A 22,912-nucleotide genomic window follows, 5' to 3' on the forward strand; every position below is an offset into this window, starting at 1 on the left:
AAAAAAAAAACTGATTTGCCTATTTGCGCTGCAACAGGTTCTGAAACTTTTTTTTGCCAGCTAAAAAATTCTCCTGAAGTTTGCCAATAATCTGTCAATACAAGCTAAATATATACCACAATCAGAAATAATATCAGAAAGGATTAGACCTGGTCAATGCAATTCAATTGTGATTTAACATATAGGATATAAATTTGTTTAAAAACAGTGTGTGTCGGACATCCAGTGGCTGCAAATTGTAGAGAAGTATGCAAAGTGGACAATGTAGGCTAATCCAGTCGGGAAGTCAATGCAATTAAACATGCCACTAAGCACATTCAACAAGTCAACCCCTGCGCCTGAAATGAATAAATTAATAGATCAATAAATAGGCTGCCTATCATGACTGAAAATAAATGGATAAAAACGTGATTCCCTAACTTAAAACTACACCCATGCGCGCTGAAGTCCGCAGTGTCTGCAATTAATAAACAGCCCTTCATAACTTTACATTCAGCTGATGCCAGTCAACACCATGTATCACTGTCTAAAGCTGTTGAATCAACTGACAAACGAGGTTCCACTGCAAACATTTTAATTTCATCACAACCACCCATCATCATTATCATCATCAGCAGCAGCATCACCACCGGGGAGCCCGGCTCCGTCCACCCGCCGCTCTGCACTGCTGTTACTGGCGTCTGGGCGCAGCAAGGAGGAGGGGAAGGAGGAAGGGTGGGTGGGTGAGTGAGTGAGTGAGGGGGTATAGGAGAGGAGGAGGAGGAGCGGGGGCTCGGCCGGGCTGCCCTATATGGCTGTGGATGAGCTCTATGCTAATATCGGCTTGAGAAGCACAGCATCGCGTTTCTACCGGCAGTCAGCGGTGGCTTCCAGAGTCTGAGGAGGCTCCTTCACAGCCATGGCTGAGGGCGGAGAAGGGGAAGATGAGATCCAGTTCTTGAGAACTGTAAGTAAAGACAGCCTAATTTCCTCTGTTAACGCTCTCAAACGTTAAATCACCAATCATCTAAATTAGATTACTGTGGAAGTTTTGTCAAAATGCATTGTCTGTGGTTAATGCGTCTGCATGATTGATGAGTGTGGAAGTGGCTGCAGGTTGCGCGCTGCAGCCACGGCGCACCTGTCGACAGGACTCTTGATGAGGGGAATCTCAATTAGACTCCCATATGCAGGTGCAAGGACAAAAATGACTGCTCTTGGCATTTCAAACCACATGCACCCCCTCTCGTCTACTCTACCTTCATGTTTTTCTCTCGAACGACATGAGCTGAAACCTTCAGTTCTTCCACAGCCACGGATCACTGTCGTTTTTTTTTTTTACTTTTTATGGCTGCATTCTCCTCGGGGAGAAGAGTTTCATTAAGTTCTCCTTACTCGCGCAAGCCACCCTCTGCGGTGACTATTTTAGTTGTTTGACGCAGATTGCTTACGGTGTCTCTCTCTGTGTGGTTATGCACAGCAGTTATCCTTGTAAATGATATGACAGTTTTGGTGTGGTGGGAACAGATATCTATCGCGGTGGCCCTACTGAGCACGTATTCTTCTCTCTCGCCTCACGAAGCTTTGTGACCCTGGTGTTGCACGAAGAGCAATAAGACTCCAATAACACACAGCAGGGAGACTGGCCCTGAGAGTCATATAAGTGGAGAGATTGTGGATTTGGTTGGAATTTGTAAATATCTTCTAAATAGCACATTTATTGTGTAATAAAAGTCTTAACCCATCGAGTACCCTTGGAAGACTCTGGGGCCCCAGTTAACAGCAGGGGGTCCATAAAACAACTTTTTTGCTTTTGCTAAAATCCAACTTGATGAGACTTTTATCAGGAGGACCACAAATAAGAAGGTTGTAAAGTAGAAATGTGAGATTACAGCCTGTAACCAATTTACAGGGCAGGATTTTGTCCAAGATGTCAGTAGTGATTTATAAATAAATTTGCATATATATATATATATATATATATATACACACACACACTCACCGGCCACTTTATTAGGTACACCTTGCTATTAAAAGGTTGGACCCCTTTTGCCTTCAGAACTACCTTAATTCTTTGTGGCATACTTTCAACAAGGTGTTGGAAACATTCCTCAGAGATTTTGGTCCATATTGACATGACAGCATCACGCAGTTGCTGCAGATTTTTCGGCCGCACATCTATGATGTCAATCTCCCGTAATCTCACCTGCATCCCAAAGGTGCTCTATTGGATTGAGATCTGATGACTGTGGAGGCCGTTGGAGTACAGTGAACTCATTGTCATGTTCAAGAAACCAGTTTGAGATGATATGAGCTTTGTGACATGGTGCATTATCCTGCTGGAAGTAGCCATCAGAAAATGGTACACTGTGGTCATAAAGGGATGGATATATAAATATCTATACACATACACTCACACACACACAAGAGCTGTAAAAATGAATTAATTGTAAATATAAATATATATATATATATATTCCTTAACGTTATATTTTTTTCGGACCATTCTCTGTAAACCTGAGAGATGCATCAACAACCATGCCACGTTCAAAGTCACTTAAATCCCCTTTTTTCTCCATTCTGATGCTCGGTTTGAACTTCAGCAAGTTGTGTTGACCACCTCTACATTCCTTAATGCATTGAGTTGCTGCCATGCGATTGGCTGATTAGCTATTTGTGTTAACAAGCAATTGACCAGGTATACCTAATAAAGTGGCCTGTTAGTATGTGTATGTATGTATATATAAAAACAACTAGTACAGGGAATTTGAACTGACTTGATTTGTGAAATCGAAGACAGTTGGCATACTGTGGGCATTGTTTATCATCAATGCTGCCGTGAAGTGTAGAATTATCCTGCCATAATATGGCATTATGACAAATTAGACAACACCTGCCGACTGTAAAGGAGCAGCTGAGAGTTTCAAGAGTGCGTTACTGAATGTTTATCAGTGGCTATGTGGAACTAAATGATTTAAAAACTCATTTCAAAATACACCTTTTTCACAACAATACAACGTGAAAAATAGCAACAAAAGCACATTTTTGGTGTCAGAACAAATCCGTGACCAATCGGTAATCCATAGTCACAGGACAATGATGACACTCCCATCATCTGTACCGCATGGAATGGTAATATTGACTGATATGGTTCTGAGGAATGGCAACCCATCAGCACTGCTTGGAGGTGGCATTGCATATTTTGGGTGGTTCAGACTCAGTCACACATGCCTGCTTTGCAAATCTTAGATGGGTTTTGTGTCTTGACTTCTTGTAGGCCAATCAAAAACCAACAATCGATATTGATCGATTGGCATTGGCCAATTATTTCACAGAATAAATCGTTTTTGTTTGTGTCTCGTTAGTGTGGCTGCTGTGAAATAATGTTTTTCACTACCTGTGGACATCGGTTGATATATGCTGAATAGATCTATTTAATTAGTCAGACAATGTAGACACATTAATGTGTTAATTTACGCTTAGCAGTTGTGTTTAATATTTTACTGAATCCTGTGTCATATTAGCTACAAACGTGAGCTTCTGTCTCACCTGAGAACACGACGGCAGATTAGTTCTGAAGTGTTAAACATCAGTGGCGTTAAACCACTGCAGTCTGTCCCATCTGTGGAGTGTTGTGATTACAGTTCCTGTGGAAAGATGACATGGTTGCATCCCATTAATTTGCAAACAGTCCGTTACTGTCTTTACATTCACACAACTGTTGCGTCATCCCACAACCGTGCCAGCAGTTTGTGATGTTGGCTGAAATCTGTTATGCGGATGGACGAGGTGAATCTGTTGATCCGAGTGCAGTGGTTGTCACTCAGGGGTGACGTGGCCGGCCTGGACCATCCCCAGCAGTGTTCTGCCGTAGCTGCAGATTTACAATTGTGGAATGATGAGCAGTCTTTTGCCTGGTTAAGTTTCTTATGCTTAGGCCAGCCTCAAACCGGCAGAGGCTCTGTTTCTGTGTGATTCAGTCAGCTGTGAATGTTCAGATGTGGGAAAACATGCAGATATGTGGTCATTCAACAGAACTTTTAGGGCTTGTTAAAGGCTTTTAAACTCACTTAAATATACATCTTGGGACAAAGTCACACTTGTTTTGTAAACCAGCAAAATGAGACAGAAAAAGCATTTATTAAAAGTGTGAGTCAACATTTCTTTCATTTAAAACGTAATAATGTTGCATTTTAGATTTATTGAGTGGAAGTTGAAAAAACTACTGGACTACAGTTTATTATAAAACTTCCAAGATGTTTGCAAACTTATTGGAGACAAATTGGTCATCAGTGCAACAGCAAGAGACCAAGATATCCCAACTTTTAGTCAGTACGAGTCCAAATTTTACAGTACGAAAATCCAACTTCTAAAGTGATGACAGTTGATATCATCTCTCATTAGACCCACCTTGCTTGGCAAACACCCGTATTTATCCAACTCCACTCCAAGCTCCCACTAATCAAATAATTTGTGAATATTAGTGGTGACCCCTACAGGAAATACAACTTATAAACATCCTGATATGGTCTCCTGTTCTCCACTGACACATATTTGGTTCATGGGTTTGAGATGTTGATATATACATTATTGTATAAGCCCCCAAAGGCACGCCTGTTAGAATAAGGCGGGGCCTTTTGCTTAATAGCTCCTACTATTTGTGATGCCAGTGATATGCTGACCCACGCCTCTCAGATTCTACTGTCACCCTGGCATCTTGGTTATCTGATGACAACAGCATTTTGAGAAGGGAGAGGGGGGCTTCCCCTGAGGTCCACCGAGCCTTGTTATCAAACTTGCAGTGCTGAGACAAATATGCTTTCATTGGAAGCCCTGAAATAAAACTGCTAATTGAAATACAAATGAATGAAGATTTTGGGATAAGTCTGTGGATATGTTGCATGTCTTTTGTGGTGGCAGAAGTCAACATTTCTAGATGATTTTGTCATCAGCTTCAGCTACATCATTGCTTTGGTTTTTTTCCTTTTGGAAGTAGTTATAAGACATGATGTAGAGGAAATTTCACATACTTTATATTTTGGAGAGAAAAATGTTTTAAGTGAAAAGTAATCTGCTGTTGGATCAGTATCTGTTCAAGGTGTGACGGAGGGTCAAACACTGGGTTTTCAATCCAACAGGGACACTCTTTGCTGTTAATGGATAACTTTGTGTTCACATATGTCAGCTTAAACTCTGTTCTGATAAAGGGAATTTATAAAAGAATCATGTTAAGATATATAGTTTATCTGGGTGTGTTCGTTGTCGCTTTTCAGGGCATTTACAAAACAACTAAATTAAATTTGGTGACGTGCGTATTATGTTATATTTATCCCCAGAAAAACAGGCACTGCTTCGGTGTGGCTTGTACTTCACAGAAAACTGAAGATGCAAACATTGTTTGCTTAAATTATTAAAGTTGTTGCCCTCTGTGAAAGCTGATTAACAAATAACCAAACACATGAGCTAACTGGAGACTTCATACCTCCACTAACACTGATCCAGATCTGGATCCAGATTGAAATCTAAACTTGATAACATCTAAATTTGTCCATGCCCCAGCTTTACATGTAAATTTGTCCATAGCTGTTTGAGTAATCTGTCAACTAATGTCTTCCCTAAAGCTGTGAACAGGTTGTTGGTCAAACATCATGTTTAAGGAAGTAAAAACTCTCATCTTACCATAATTCAATTGTAGGGGGCCTTTGGCAGGATTTTCTTCTGTACAATTAGTTGCCTGGAAGAGGTAAACAACTGGCTGCAGTTAAGCTTTAAAAAAAATATCAGCTCGATTAACTCCAAGTACCTGATAAGATCTGTGGCAGATAGTAAAGTAGAGGTCTACTTTTGTCTTTTCCTTGGCCAGTTGTCTCTAAAAAATACAATGATGATCAACAGGTGAAATATCTTCCATTATTTTTGTATTCTACACATGTCACTTGCATTACAAAACTTCCCAGTTGCTAAGTTATTAAGTTTGTCCATTAAAATAAAGGTTAATGAAGACTTTCCATTTGAAAGTATACCTGGTTATTTTATAAGCTTATTTTAGCCCCTACTGCAGGTAAGCTGCTGTTGCACCTTTCTGAAAGCAGGTGACTGAGGCTTGCAGTTCAGCAGAGGCTCCTCTGGGCTTATTTGGAGTTTATGTTGTTCTGGAAGGCTTCTGCATACCAAGGCAAAGACTCTGGGGGTTTAAATTTAGCCTTTTTAAAGATGATGCTTCCACAGCACATACAGCTCTGCTTGCCTGGCACTAAACCACACCAGAGGCAGTGCTTCAACCACGGCAGCACAAGACCAGCGACACTTAAACACCATTTTTATGGGGATAAAGTAGCATTTAAAAAGCAAATGCTTCAAACCACAGAGTAATATACAGCATTTTCTGGATCTTACTGTGTCAGAGTATTGGTCAGTGTTGACAAGCTTTCAAGTGGGGTACCATTTGGTAGATTTTTGATCAAATAAGACTAACTGACTAAAACACTAGTTTCCTGATTTTTAACAGGTGCCGTTATTTAGGTATTATTCAGTGAAACCTTCAAGCAGCATACATTTTGCAAAAATAGGATCTGTTAATGCCCTTTTATAGGGTGAAGAGTTGTGTTGGTATAAATGAAGATGTAACAGACAAGAGGTGTGATGTGGTTTTTAGAGGTTAAGTCCAAGAGTTTTGTGTTTGTTTGTCAGTTGATTGACAGGTAATGAATTCCAAGACTGATTGGAAACTTCAAACCTAAACAAGCTGAAATGTTAAAAAAATTAGGTCTAAATAAAAATGTTTAGCAAGAATCTTTATTTTAATATAAATTAATTGCTCATCAGTGACGGCAGTGTTTAAGTCTTAAAAGTACTCACAATATTTTTAATTCATGGATGGAAATGACCAGTACAGCATCATGGTGAAATATGTAATAGGTGCCTCTGTGATACTATGTGTGTGTCAGCAGTGAAGAAATGTACTTCAGATTGAAGAAGCACCTGCAGGCTAAACATAGCTCTGCAACACAGTTGATGCTACAACCTTAAAAAAAACCAACAGGTAGCATTATTTTCAGCTTAAAGCTGCCGCTCTGAGGGAAATGAATGAACATGTTGCTGATCGTGTGGTAAAGGAGATGGCACCAGCAACCGTTAGGTCCCCATCGTTCAATAAGATCATTAACAAAATCCCTATGACTTTTGTACTTGGTTAGGCTTTTATTGACAAACATAATTTATATTAAAGTGCTATTAGGGTAATTTTACATCTATCATTCCTGCTATTTGCCTTTCAGAGCTTTAGATCATAAATCAGATTTTAGGCAGTGTATTGAGTTGGAGCCAGTAAATTAAAAAGTCAATCTACTCTAGCATTATAACCAAGAAACTTCAAGTGTTTCATATTTGTTTACACAAAAGAAGTCTTAAAAGTTACTTTTCTTATCATAGCAAGTATCTTAGAAATGTAACACATTTTTAGAAGCAGTAATCCATAAAATCTTCTATCAAAAATGTGGAAATATAATAATACAGGAAAATTCAGTAAGCAGAATCATGACCTGCTCCTAGAAACTCTGTCCCATCTGAGTCATTGCATCCTTATTCCAGTATGCAGCATTCCCTGTATGGCAGTAGTTGATGTCCTTGCAAAGTTTGACTTGAGTGAGCTATGGATATGTCCTACAGCTTCAGGAAAAGCTTCCTTAGCTTGATATAAATCCAATGTGAAAGATTTCGTCTGTATTGATTGAGCAGACTGTGATGGCAGAATAACAGTGTGTTCTCTGGCAGCTCTGGCACTCTACAGACATCACTACTGAAGGACATTGAGGCCACTGCCATGCCCATCATTTACAGAACCTTGACGTAATGGTGGCAGGACCCAAGACTACTCAACCTCTTCCATCATTCAAATGTATGAATAAGATGTGAGGGGTTTGACTGGGGTGACCCTGTTCAGCTGAGTGATAGATTAATTGATCATATAGGATAATGTAAGCTCAAGCGACATTACATTAACATTACAACATTTTTTGCTCAGTGGAATTGGATGACGTTTCCATTATTCAGCTTTAAATTGGTGTCAGACAGATTATATAATACCCATAAAACATGAGGAAGGTACAACAGTGTTTTCCTCTTTCCAGTCAGAGTGAAGCCTTTGGGTTACCCATTACCAGCTGGCCTTATGTGACTTAATTCACAAAAAATTCATAAGGTGCTTCTAAAAGTTCCCCTCTGTGACATGTTTTCTGCTTTGACTATGAATTATTTTGCCATGATTGTGCTCCAGCTTGCTTCCATCAGCTAAAAACATGCATGTTAGGTTGATTGGTGATTCTAAATCAATCCTAGGAGTGAGTGTGAGCATGTGTGGTGTTTGTCTTGTTTGTCTGTGTGTGGCCCTGTGATGGACAGGCAACCTGTCCAGGGTGCACTCTATCTCTCGCCCAATGGCAGCTGGGATAGGCTCCGGCCCCCCCCCACAAGCCTGAATTGGATTAAGCGGGTATAGAAAAAGGATGGATGGATTATCAAACATTATGCATTCATGATGAATACTCAGACCTAGACAGTCATATAATTCCACTATAAATCGATTAAGTTTTATATCTTTATCAATAGTATAGAAGCATTAACAACCCTAGTTGAAAAAAAAAGTTGGGACGCTGTGTAAAATGTAAATAAAAGTAGAAGGCAATGGTTTGCAAGTCTTCTGAAACAATTTCTGATTCACAGAAATCAGAAATCTGATTCTTCTTTTCTAGAAGATAGAAAATACATCAAAGACATTTTACTTTTGGATTAGAAATATTACTCAATCTTTAATTTGATGGTAGCAACATGTCATCACAACGGAAGTGATACTGAAAAGAAACAACTGGAGGAACATGTTGCAACTGATAAGGTTGATTGGTAACATGGTCAGTAGCATAATTGGGTATAAAAAGAATAGCTTAGAGAGGCAGAGTCTCTCAGAGGTAAAGATGAACAGGGGTTAAAAGTTGTGACTTTAAAACGTTCAACAATTTCAGCATAACATTCCTCAATGTGGAAGAGAAGACTTTGTGAAGATTTTGAATATAACATCATTTACAGCATATAGATACAGAACAAAGATTCAGAGGATCTGGAGATGTATCTGTGCACACTTCCAGAAATCACTGTCAGACAGAACTCATAAAGCCATCCACAAATGCTGGTTAAAGCTCTATAATGCAACATTTTTGAAATTGGGATTGTAAGTTGCACCTTCGATACACTGATCAATATCAGCTGGAAAGACTGTGCACTAAGCCGCTGAGGTGGTCCAGGCAGAGTCAGAAGTAAAATCCCAGTGGCAGCGTGAGCAGACTCTCAACATAAATAATTACCTTCATTAATCAACAGAGGACAGAAGAGGTGCAGCCGGTGAGCTTCTTTGTCTTCCTTAGGTCACTCAGTTCATTTTGAATGTTGTCAAATCTTTGGTTGTAATGCTTTTTCCATTTTAGACCACTTGACATTCTTTGTAGGCTTCATAAATCCACTGTCAAAGCCCTGAAAATGCATGTTCTCATTCAATGGCCCTAGTACTGTAATAATGGAGTATTTTGTGCCAAAGCTGGTAAGGATTTAGTTGTTTTGTCATGTTTTCTTTTATCCCTTGTATTGTCTTTTTGGCTTGGATTGGGTGTGGCTTAATCAGAAAATGTGATGTCTCTCTTTCTGCACTTAACACTTTAAAACACTTTTTTGTTTTAAAGTGTAGGTTGCCTACTTTGTCAAGAATTCAACAATAATTAAATCTACGTTTTTGGCCACTTGGTGGCAGCAGAAATTGATAGAGACAGCAAAACTGACATATGGTCTTTAGGTTAGAGAGACGGGCCTATGCTCAGTCGCAAATCAGTTTTATTTTGTAGACCTGCTTTTAGAAACTTAAACGATCTAATATTAAAAACAACCAAAGAAACATCATTTTGCTGTAAATTGCACAACCGCCTATCTGAAACACTTAAATTTAGCTTCTGTCCCTTTAAGTGCCCTCCAATGAGAAGCCCACTCTGCTCTTATTGGCTTAAAATGGTGGCGTATGAGACAGCTGCTGTCTCTCTGTTTAAGGTGTGCCAAAATAGCCACTGAGATGACATGATGCTAAAGTTTAACATCATGAAAATGTAGACATGTGATGAACAAAACACCTGGACTACAAACAGAATATTTCAGGCAGTCTGTGATAAATATAACTCCCTTTGCTGTGCACTTCAGGCTTTGTAACTTTGTAGATTTTTTTTTTTTTTGCAGAAAAAACTAAATAGCGCAATGACGGCAAAAGAAAACCTCTAAAAGCACAATATGCAGACTTTAACATGTGTTAGGAAGTGGTTAATTATTAGTTATCCTTTTTTTCTCTCTTACTCTCTAGTCTAATCATTTCGCGGCTCTATTATATTATAGACTAGAAGTGTGTCAGTGTGGAGCATCTGAAAGTTGATTTGAGATGCAGCTTTATTTTTAGACAAAATGTAATTTCGGAAGGTTTCACTTTAAGAAAAAAATTGCCAATAATAACACATTTATCTTCAGTTTTTCAGTGAGCCCTCTGACATCCTGGATACAGCTCTTTCTGTTAGATGTGTGCATCCATCTGTGGGAGCTACAACCTAGAAATGACATATTTGCTGTTTCTGGATGAACCTACAAATTATTACCAGCTTTTGTAGGGAGAGAGTTTCACCTCTTCCACTGACTGCAACTGATGTATTGCAAAATACTTCAGTGCACACTGATTCGACCCTGCACAATGGTCTTTATTACCAAGTACATATCAAGCTGAATCTATCTTAAAGACAGAGTAGTTGCCTAATTATGTTGTTTTCTTCTGAGTCATTAAACTTGACATACACAGCACTAACAGCGTGGAATTCGAACCACTCTTGGCTGCTTTCAGGAGCTGAGAGCTCAAGTCACCCTGAGGTTTATGTTTTAACATCATCTGACCTCTGCACATTTATTTTGTACGCCTCACAGATGTAAACAACGTTTATGAGAGCGTCGCTGTGCCAAAACGCAGAAGCATGTTTTCATGATGTGAAGTTTGAAAAAAAAAAAAAGTGAAAAGTAAGTACCGTACCGTGTATTCCCTAACGTGGAATGTGTTACCCGTTTTTTTTGTTGCATGTTTAAGAATACATTTTGGATTTTGGGTAAAGTGAAGATTTATATTATTAAAATACACTTTCTTCTGGACTAGATGATACAATTTAAACATCTATGGCTTTGTGTCTGAACATATTTACTTAACTGTTCTGCTTAGGTGGACAAGTTACCCCTGCACGCATGATGGGCTGCACTATTGGAAGCTGCTCTAAAGCAACATGCATATAGACAATACCATGAAAATCCAATTTGTTATGGGAACACTATATAAATCTAGGAGTCTGTCATCCATGACAGGGGGCTGCAAGTCCAAATTACCTCCTTTTTTTTTTTTTTTAACTAAAGCTTTGATGTGTGGTGCATTATTCATTTTGACCCATGACTCAGACATCCACACACTTACAATTGCACACCTGCACAAATAATGTATGCTCATATGTCTGTTAATCAAGCATGGTACCTATAGTATATTAATCACACCCATCCATTAGCTACCAGATTTACACTAATGCCACTTTTATAACCATACTTGGCTACTGTAACGCTCTCCTTTCTGTTCTGCCCAAAATATACACTACATCAGCTAAAATCCATTTAAACTTCTGCTGCATAAGTGTAGAGTCAGACCAATTTGAGAGCACACGTTACACCATCACTTAAACATCATCATTTTAAGCTCTTGCGAAACTAAAAATCTTGTTATGTTTATACCCCATAGTCATTCAGGCAAAACAGGGGCAGAATGGTCAATCATAACAGTTGCAACCAGACATATTTGCCTCCTTTCTATTTAAAATTGGCTTGATTGAAACAAGTTTCAGATTATGAATTATTTTGCCATGTATGTGTGGGTTCTCTCAGGGTACTCCGGCTTGTTTCCACCAGCTAAAAACATGTTAAAAAAACTGAAACCAGTTTCAGATGATTTACCAGATGATTTTAAGCAGAGTTAGCAGCACATATGAATGTTTTCTTGCTGTTGTCTTATTCCCTTTGATCACCTGCCAAGAGTTCCAAATTGCCTTCTACTTTGAGGTTGGGAGTGAAGGCGTTCTGACATCTCCGATGGCAGTACCTACAGTATATATGACAGCAAAACAAAGATAATTGGTCCAAACTGTATACATAATATGTGTCCTGAGTTAGTTTCCACAAATGCCAGTTTATTGATTTATGTTTTAAAAAGAAAGTAATCTTAATGCATAACTTTTGATGACTGTCATGTTTTCATCTCCAGCTTCTTGAAATGTTAATAGAGGGAAACTGGACGGAAGAGACTGATTTCAGAGCGAGTGGGAAAGATTTTTACGAAAATGTCTTTGTTTAAGCTCATTTTAGCTTCCATAATAGTGAAAAACTATGCTTAAATTACTTGGGTCACTGAGTAAAATGTTAGAGGTGCTAACCTGCCACTGTTGGAGGCTTAAGCAAGGCCACAAACCCCTGTGCAGTTGTATCACAGCTGATGCTATTCTGGTGCGTGCGAAAATAAAAAGTTTTCAGCCCACTGGTAAAATGTATATATTACAATAAACAAATCGGTGCCTTTATGTTTTAATTTCCTCTGTAAAATTTGTGTTTCCATTCTGGCCATGTCACTCTTAAACATAAATCAAACCTAAATCAAACCTGGCCCAGTTCAGAACCTGCCAGCCCTTGTTGAGAGGAGTGAAATTAGAGGTGCTAAAGTAGGAGTCACTTGTCAAACCGAACGGTGACAAGAGGAACAGAAAGTGACAAGACAGAGCACCACAGAAATATCTAGAAGTTACAGGGAGGGAGACGCAGAGCCCTAGAAACAGTTTCTCATGTTGCTCCGGCTCTCTTTAAACATCACATCTCCAACATTTGCCTCCATATTGGCACATACAGCAGTGTGTCACTGTGAAGGTGTATATGCACATCACTTATAAGTGATGTGGGCATGTGACTTGAAAGTTTAAATCTTTTAAAATTAAGAAAATGGGAAAATTCCTTGTTGCTGCATCATCCAAAGTGATACTGAGTTATTCTCATATAGTCTAACTAATTTGAATTTATGTAGATAAATATGAGGATAGAATTTTGAGTGCAAACCCATTACATTTCACTTCAGTGGCCTTTCCTTTCTCTTTAATGCTTTTAATAGCTATCTTTCACTGGATTGTGAAATTGAGTCTGAATACAGTTATGAACCAGACTTATTTGGATCATAACTAATCTGATTGTATTGGATTATTCGATTCGATTAAACTAATTGGAAATAGAATTTAATTGGAATTTAAATGGACCAATACTTGTTTTAAACACTCGTAGCTTCTGTGGAGTGCAGATATTATTGTGTACTCGCTCTTGGAAGCTCAACATATGGAGGACGGGCATGATCAGGTTCCAGAGATTTGCAGTGAGGAACAAAAAGCTGATGTCCTACTCACCTATTTTCAGAGACTTTTTCTTTGTGTGGAGGAAAGGTGTGACAGATAATATCTTAGTCTTAGTAGAATATATTCTTGTACTATGTCTGGATGGGAACATACAGTAGATTTAGCAACATAAGCGCAGGCTGTTGCATCTTCGTGTCTGTGATATAGTCACAAATGTAATCATTGCAGCTAACTTGAGTTTTTATTTGACAAAAAGAAAAAAAAAAGAAACAACTGGGTAATCAACGAAGGAGCCAGGTGTTGCAAGTTTTGGACTCTTGACTTGTGAAATATATATGTGAGACTACAGTAAAATGTAAAACAGCTAAAACCCCAGTTTCTCAGTCCTCTCATGAATATATTAATCTGTTTCTTTTTGATCGTTTAGGTTCTACAGTATTTCTCACTTTTTCAGGCTCTTGTTTCTTCTTCATACATTTCTTTTTACAATTTCTCCCATTTCTTAAGGCTCAGTAAGGCTTTGAAAGTTTTAAATAAGGTTGGCACATTGGATTTAATAAGCTCATGATATATGGTCTGTGAACACATTGGACAAATCCCTTGTGAATGCAAAGAATGTAGATGTGTGATGGTTTCCACCAGGATGCTCAACAGTTAAGATAAGTTTACAATCCTTTTTGGATGCAGGCTTTTTATAGACTATGTTTATGTCACGTTAAAAACTAACTTTTCAATCATACTTAAATAAACTGGCCTTAATAGGCACCAATATCAGTCCCTATCCAGCTTATCAGGTTGTAGTTCTCACACATCTACACTGTGTCTGCTTTGCTGTCCATGTTGTTTGCAAAGCTTCACTAAAAACAAGCAGCTCAAGCTGTACTTAGCACCCTGCCTGACATTTATGGGAAACACGACTCCTGAGCAGTCAGACCAGTTTAAACAGACTGCACTCTAAAACAGCGTGAACAAGGAGACAAATTTGCTGGAATTTCTTTATTCCTTTTATGTTTAACCCCTCTTTTGCAATTTGTCCTTCTTCTGACAGCCAGCCTGTGTTGATGTCCACAGAGCATGTGCAAAGCATGTGCGTCAAAATAGCTGTGTTGAGGGATTGAACGGATTCACCTTTTCTCAAGTTCACATTGGTGGCAGCGCCTGGTGAGTTGTGGGAGTTTATTTGGCACGCAGGAGCATCAGGAGTTCTCGGGTTTCAGCTGGTGAATTCATCAGGCCTCATACACACACAGTCACACCTGTTGCTGTCACACACAAGGCCGGCTGTTCAGCAAGGAGAAGAAGAAGAAACTGTGTGGAAACGCTGAATCTGTTCAAGAGAATTAACATTCTCCAAAATGTCAGTACAAGGAACTTTCTGATCAGATGGACAAACCTTTGTTTATTTGTTTTCTGGCTGTTAGTGTGTGGAAATGGTGGACCGCGGGATTCAGAGGACAAGTGGGGTCTTGTGGGTGAGGGCAGGGTCAAGTTCCCACTCTACACTTGGAGGCTGGCTTAAGCATCTACCCAGAACTCACTTACCTCCTCCCTCTGCAGGCCAGGGCCCTATACATAGTAATGAAGCTGCTCCGTAGCTGTCTAGCAGATGGTCGCATTGCTCTTGCGAGGATCACTTTGCTTCAGATTCTCTGGCTTTGATACAAGTAAGGAGTGGAGACAGAGACAGAAACTGTCTTAAAGTGTCTTGGCTGTGGGTGCGAATGGCCACTTCATTAGTGTTTGAGATCTTTTCTTGGCATTTTGATCCGCATTAAAACCTCAATACAGTGTCTCCTGTGGTTCTATTTATTTAGAACTACGCTGGCAGTATCATCAATTCTGCTCTTCCTCCTGATCTTTCACACGTCTCAGATGACTTGATGGCATTCAGTCCATGTTGCCTCCTGATCTCAGTGCAACTGTTTCTGTTTGGGAAGTGTTCATGTAAAAAAAAAAAATATATATATATATATATATTCACATAAGAATCACAATTTTTTTGCGGCTTTGGAATTGATTACCAACTTAAAGTACATTTTTTAAACTCACACTATTCAACACACGCATCATCAGTCCCACATTTTCATAGTCGGATCAAACCAAACATGATGATTGGTAGAATAATACCTGTCTGGTTGGATTTTTTGCCAACTTTGCCAAGTTTATCAATTTCCAGACCTAATTTGGGAATTCAGAATACTGGCAATCAGACCAAATTTGTCATGAAAGTGATTAACAGAGAAAACGAGTGCAGCGTGGCAGCTTAAGTGGACATAAATGTGAATCAGAGTGGAAGTGGCGCCTCTAAAGTACTTGGACTGCCACAAGTATTATCTAATTTGGTAGAAAATGCCTCGACAAGAAATCCAGCCAACCAGACACCACTTTACAGAACCTCCAGCAAATTGTGACCATAGAAAAAAAAAAAATTGCCAGAATTATCTAACATACACCCATTCAGCTTGCTTCTATACTGAACTGAGAATTGCTTTGAACCTCTTTTGAATCAAGTCAAATCATGTGATAACTAAATATAAAACTCCTATTTTCTGGCTTTGAACATTCACTATTAAAGTGAGAAAACTTTATTTCTAGGTCTTAGTCTGTCAATGGAGTTGCCCACTTTCATTGAAGTATGTCGAAAATGTATGTGGGGTTGTATGAAGCAATTTTGAGTAGTTGTCTCACTTCCAGTAGACAATTGAGTGCTCTAAGTTTTGGAGATTCAGAAACAAATACTGACAGAAAGGGCAACCTAAAAGCTGTTCACATTGTAGTTACACTTTCTGTAGAAACTGTAAAATGTTCATGTAGCAATGCAATCCTCATGGTCAGGTTGCAACACAGAACACTTTATACAGACCCAACCTGTGCAACACTGTACATTTACATGCACAGTTAAGTTAAGCTCGACTTGGCCTGTTGATTGGTCTACTCTCCTTTGTCCCAGTACACATAAACAGAGCAAGAATCAATTTATGGACTGAAACATGCCCAATGCTGTCATGCTGTGGATTGTGTGTGAACAGGAACAGATGACACTGTGCTTATGAAATTGCAGCATCACAATTTTATTAGAGCAGAGCAACAGTTTGGAGAAAGTGACTGCAAAATGACTCATAGTCACAAGGTTTAGTTATCTGCCAAAAAAAAGTCAAATTAAAAGCAGAGCTTTTTTTAAGAATTCTGCTATTTTGATATACACCTTTCTACACTGTTGTTCTAAAAAGATGCACACTGTTTCTTTTTAGTTTCCAGCTTCATTTTCTTCTGTATACTGGATGGGAACTGTGGAACCAGTTTGAGTCTAGTTGAGCAAATATAAACAAGAGATACAGCAAGATACAGCAAGATTTGCTCGTTTCAAGACCCTCATACGAGTAGCTTTTAGTTTTCTTCTACTGTTAGAAAACCTTAAAATTCTCTCTAGAAATGAGAATACTCCGACTGCTGTCTACTGCTGGTAAGACACTGACTACTCATAAGTACTTACTGAAAAAAATATTGATGTACATTTAAAGTTGCCTGGCCTTCAGTATGGAATTTACGTTAAATGATTTTTCATACAGCTAAAAAGAATATTTCATTAAGGTGGTGACATGTCCTACTGTTTGTATTTGTCTCATATATAGTGTGTCACTGTACAGAAAATAAATGTAGTTGGCTGGTAGTGGTGCTATATAGCATGCTGGTTTTATTAAGTCACCAGAATCCCAAACAGAAATAGGTGCATGTAATTGATTTTAAGAAGGTGAAAAGTCTTTGGTCATCCTGTGGCTGTATTAAATTTCCATGTATGTTGCTTCAAACAACAAACTGCATGTCCTTCATCACTTAACCGCCATTAAAGCTGTGTTGATGCTTTCTATCAATAGTCACTTCCATGAAGCCCAAAGTGGAATCGAGGGCAGTTAAAATGGTGGCCACTCATTTACTTCAGTTCTTTGTAAGATGGATCAAACAGACCGGCTGAGAAATGACAACTCTGTTTTCTTCTCACTTAACGAATACTGTGTTGTCGACAGATTCTTCTGTGACCTTAATTAATCTATTAATTGATTTTTAGTCAGTTCTTTTCTATTTAGGTTGTGTTTATGTGGGAAAAGTATGATATAAAAATATGCAGGTCAGATGATGAAATGTACCTTTTTTTTTGCATGTAATTTGAAGGCTGTTTGCAGAATCTGGTCCAATTTCAACCCCTCTCTGATACTTTTTGCATTGAAATTTACAAGAACAGCAAAGTGCTTTTTGAAAATGGTCTTAAATTGTATCTTTTGCTAAGTTAGATTGCAAGATCAATACCAGCATGTGTAGTTTTGGTAAATTTTGTTAGCCTAAAAACAGTTATAATGAACTCCAAGCAACTTTTGACTGTCATTGGTCTGCTTCTCAGTTCTGTTCGGTGTTACTGTAGCAGACCAATGGTGACCAATGGCAGACCAATTCCCACATTTAGTACCCCAAGAAACAGCCTCTCCATTAACTCAACCGTCATAACTAACATTGCTGGGCCTCCAACAACATCTGTTTCATTTCTTACATCTGCTGAAAGAGCATGAAAATCTGTCCAGAGATTATCCTTGAAAAGACTTATTTTCCCTTGTCTTCAGTTTCCATTTGTATAGCAGCATGAAATTACTGGCAGCCAACAATTCCAAGTCCATTTTTATGGAATACAGGATGGAAGTGAGGCTTTTTAACGCAGAGAAAATGTCTCAGTGTGATGCGATATGGAAAAACCCTTTTGAATTTTCTTTCTGCATGGCTTTAGCTTTACATTCATACCACATTTTTGGGTTTTTAGGTCCAGTGAGCCATTGTTTGAAACACTGTCGGGGTCTATCATTTCGCCTTCTGAGCCTGTGGGTGCATTTCAGCCTGTACCTAAATCTATTGAGTTAATGTTGCTGTGAAAGAGGTGGGAGCCAGAACCATGGCAACCATCAGCTTAGATTAGTGTGGGATGTGAGCTGGCAGGAGACGTGCACACCACACACACACTTGCACTACACACACAATCAATATCTGTGCATGAGTTTCCAAATGGAGCGCGACCCTCTGCAGCCTGACAGATACAGATGTTCATTTGTTGGTTGCACTGACTCGTGATCCTCCTCTTTCTCACATTCTTACACTTTCTGTGACGGGTATAGAAAGTATTTTACTCCAAACTGGTTGCCTTTACTGTTATTGATTAACATGGTTTGGGATATTTTCTTCTGTACTGCTCTGTTTGTAGTTTAAATCAATGTGTATTGTGTATCAAATCATAATATTGCCTCTTTTTTCCACTCTGAAATCTTAAGTGCAAAGCGCTGATGTATATGTATGTTCTAATTCAAAGTTATCTTATTTTTTTTTTTTAGGTTAGGCCACTATTAGAGCATTTTTGGCATTAACACCCCCCTCTCTTCCCTGGCAGGATGATGAGGTGGTGCTCCAGTGTGTCTCCACCATCGGGAAGGAACATCGGAAGTTCTGCCTAGGTGCAGAGGGACTAGGAAACCGTCTGTGTTACCTGGAACCCACGTCTGAAGCTAAGGTGAGAATAACACACACCTACTGTATGTTTAAATCTAACTAAATAAAGAAATGGCAACAATGTTTACTGTGATTCCATTTCCACCATGCTTTGTGTGCCCTTGTAGAAAAAAGTTGTTTCTCTGCTTTTTGTCCACAGGCAAACGTTGTTTTATAACACTGGAAACTGACCTTTTGGAAGAATTTTTTTGTTGTTGCTATATTTACAAAGTTAGTGTGTTGTTTTCACACATGAGAGTTTTTGGCTTGTGGAGTCGAAGTGTGCCCTTTTATCGGCTTTGTCTAAATTCAGTGGTTTCTATGGCGTGGTGCTAGGTGGCGCTATGCTCCTAGGTGCAAGGGCACCGGAAGTTGTGGAGCCAAGGGGCTCCTTGGCGACACAGTTAGCACTTGTGTCACAAATCTTTTAGTTTTTAAGTCCCTGACACTCTGACACAACATGAAGAATGGCAGAAAAATATAAAGCAGGGAAAAGTTTAAAATTAAATTTTCTTTTTTTTTTTTTTTTTTTACTGAAGAGGGTTAGAGTATAAAAGGTTAAGGTCTTTACATTTGACTGCCTTTGTTATGTCTTTATTTTCAGCTTTTTTGTTACATTTGTTACATATTACAAATCCGAACTAGTTTTATTTAGTTAGATACACATATTTCTTAATTTTTGGCAATAAAATTAGTTTGGCTATTAAACCTAACAAATAAAAAAAAAATATTTTCATAACCTTAAACAACTACTTCAACCAGTAAATATTGAATATATAAATATTATAATATATTTTTTATTTAAAAGTCTTTAGCTCAATGTTTAAAAAAAGAAGAGTTAGCTCATTTAGCATCTATAATTCAAAGTTAATCCATAAACTTTTAGTTAGAAGTTGAGAATTTCAACTAATTAGCTAACCAAGTCAATCATTTAACTTTCTCTCCAAAAAAAATATTTTTTAACGTCTTTATCATGCAATTAAGCAGAAGTTTTGCAAGCAAAGATAGATAGGAAACCCATGAACATGGTCATTACATAATGTTTCATTGTAGATGATAAAGAGATCCGAAAGTCTAATTATGAATCTCATAGTTTTACTCCCTTTTGACCCCTTCCTTGATGTAAGACATATGTTTATTGGCCAAAGTTGAAAGAATTAAAATAAAAATTTAAATAAAATAAAATAAAGGCATTGTCATGTTTCTCTTCCCTTTTGTTTAACACCCATAGAGGGAGGCTGGTGTCTTAATCTAATTATGTGGCTGGTGTTAAATGTGGGATATGGGACATTACTAATCATTACACCATCTACAGTAATATTCAAGAGAGAAATGTAAATAACTTCATTCAGTTTACTTAACTTCTTAAAACTTGGCAGATTTGAAAATTCTGACATGACTATAGGCTGTGTCATTCATTGTTTAATTGTTTAATTAAAAGCATGTGTTTTAATGGGGGAATATGTTTATTCAGATTGGGTATGACAAAATAAATTATGATATTTTTCTATAATTTGATCCTTGAAAGATTAAACCGGGATTTGTTCCCATTTGAATGATATTAAAAATGAAATGTTACAACAATTTTGCATTAAAAAATGTCTCTTTGTTTATGTCTCTGCCTGGCAGAGTAATTCACAGAGACCTTTGAGACTTCTTGCACTGAATCTCATTTATTTTTCTCCCCTTTATCCTTTCAACTGCTCTTGTTGAGATTAGAATTCCTGGCAAATAATGAGGATGAACTAAAAGTAAGAAGTGCAGATTCTGCACTTGGCCTGTAGTGCAAAACACAACTAATTGGATTAAAAAACAAAACAAAGGGGGAGAAAATGGCAAAATTGACATGTATAAGGTGGGCACCCCCCTTTCGACTGCAGAGATCCAGCTTCAGCTGCTCGGTTGTGCTTCGAGCTTGGCTGTACCACAAACAAGCTTTACTGTTTGTGAGATCGGTTAATGGACATTTCACTTGACTTGTGTCTGCAGTGGTTCATCACAGTGGTTGGCAGACAAAACAATAGTGAGAATAATGAGTTGATATATTTTCTTTTTGACTAATTTTGCCGTCTGTGGTGTTGTAGCAGCACAACTCAGCTGTCGGTATGCAGTTCCACGTCTCATTAATCTTCTTCATCACATGAAGAAAATAAACTGGTTGTCAGAAAAGTATTGTGCCTATTAACGGGGTTGTAATTGTTGCATATAATGTATATGTGTATCATCAGTCTGAACATTTTTAATAATATTTGTGAGACATTTTAATTAGATATTCTCTATCAGTCAGTGAACTGCTTTGCACGTACTTTACATGCCAGAGGTGATAATCTTATGACTGATGAGCTCATGACTTTCCAGTGCTAGTTTTGGATGTTTTTATGATCTGTGCGTACACTATGAAACTAGGCTGGATTTAAATGCACCACAGGTTGTTGCTCACTCTCCTGGAATTGTTCTTGATCTGGAGGGAAACGACACCTGCAGGGAGCATCATGCCCAAACCCCCAACCTTAGCAAAGTAAACAATGACTCATGCCTTGTTGGGTGTGAAGTGTGGCCGATCATCGAGGGTGACAGCTGTGTTTGCCAGGAGAGGAGAGACTGTCATCTGCTTGCTGCTTGCTGTTTGCAGGTGTTGACTTTTTCCAGAGTGGCTGTTTGCTGCTGTCAATGGACAAAAAAAAAAAGGCCAGAGTAAGAATAAACAGTACTGAATCGGCTCTGCTAAAAGTCACCAATGATCTGCTTCTCACTTTAGATTCAGGTCAAAATGCGATCCTGGTTCTTTTGGACCTCAGTGCAGCGTTTGATACTGTGGACCACAACACCCTCCTATCCCGTCTTGAGGACTGGGTAGGCATAAAGGGGACAGCATTACTCTGGTTCAGCTCCTACCTCAGACACAGAACCTTCTCTGTATCCTTTGGTTGCTCCTCTTCCTCCTCAGCTCCTGTTTCTTATGGGGTCCCGCAAGGCTCCATTTTGGGCCCTTTGCTGTTTTGTTTATACATGCTCCCCCTTGGCGACATCATCCGGCGTTATGACATCTCTTTTCACTTTTATGCCGATGACACCCAGCTATACCTGCCCCTAAAATCTGATAACTCCATTCAGCCTCTTCTGGATTGTTTCCAGGATATTAAGCGCTGGATGAGTAGTAACTTCCTTCAGCTAAATGATGGTAAGACAGAGGTCATCATTTTTGGCCCTCCTAAAGCTAGGCCCCTGATCGAAGGACAATTAGCCCACCTCTCCCCTTTTGTCAAGCCACATGCCAAAAATCTAGGTGTCACCATTGACTCAGAGCTCTGTTTTAAAAGGCAGATTAGCTCTGTTATCAAGAGTAGCTTCCATCAGCTGAGAATTATTTCCCATCTCAAACCCTCCCTGTCTCCCAAGGACTTAGAAACAGTAATTCATGCATTTGTTACATCCCGGTTAGATTATTGCAACTCCCTCTATCTTGGTCTCCCCCAGTCCCAACTTTCTCGTCTGCAATTGGTACAGAATGCAGCTGCAAGGCTGCTAACTGGCACCAAAAAATATCAACACATCACCCCTGTACTGGCCTCCTTACACTGGCTCCCCATTAGCTTTAGGATCCACTTTAAAGTCCTGCTGATTGTATATAAGGCACTGCATGGGTTGGCTCCCTCATATATCTCAGGCCTCCTCCATCCCCTCTCAGCATCCAGGTCCCTTAGATCTGCCGACAAGGGTCTTCTCTCTGTGGCCCGCACCCGCCTCAAGCAAAAAGGCGATAGAGCTTTTGCAGTAGCAGCCCCACGTCTGTGGAATTGTCTTCCCCCAGATGTTAGACTGTCTCCCTCTGTGACCACCTTTAAATCAAGGCTCAAGACCCACCTATACTCCCTGGCTTTCCCTGCTTCCTAGCTTTCCATCTCTCTCCTCTCTTTATATTC

General features: G+C 38.9%; 1 protein-coding gene across 1 annotated transcript in view; it reads left to right on the top strand.

The window, feature by feature from the left end:
* Positions 1–815: 815 nt before the first annotated feature.
* ryr3 (ryanodine receptor 3) overlaps positions 816–22,912 on the top strand; it is a 120,837-nt gene continuing 98,740 nt past the window's right edge. The window contains exons 1-2 of the mRNA XM_075458510.1: positions 816–946; positions 18,892–19,011. Of these exons, the coding sequence (XP_075314625.1) occupies positions 899–946; positions 18,892–19,011 (168 nt within the window). The 5' untranslated portion in view covers positions 816–898. The remainder of the gene's footprint in view (positions 947–18,891; positions 19,012–22,912) is intronic.

This window comes from Odontesthes bonariensis, chromosome 24, assembly GCF_027942865.1.
Source record: "Odontesthes bonariensis isolate fOdoBon6 chromosome 24, fOdoBon6.hap1, whole genome shotgun sequence".
Lineage (NCBI taxonomy): Eukaryota > Metazoa > Chordata > Actinopteri > Atheriniformes > Atherinopsidae > Odontesthes > Odontesthes bonariensis.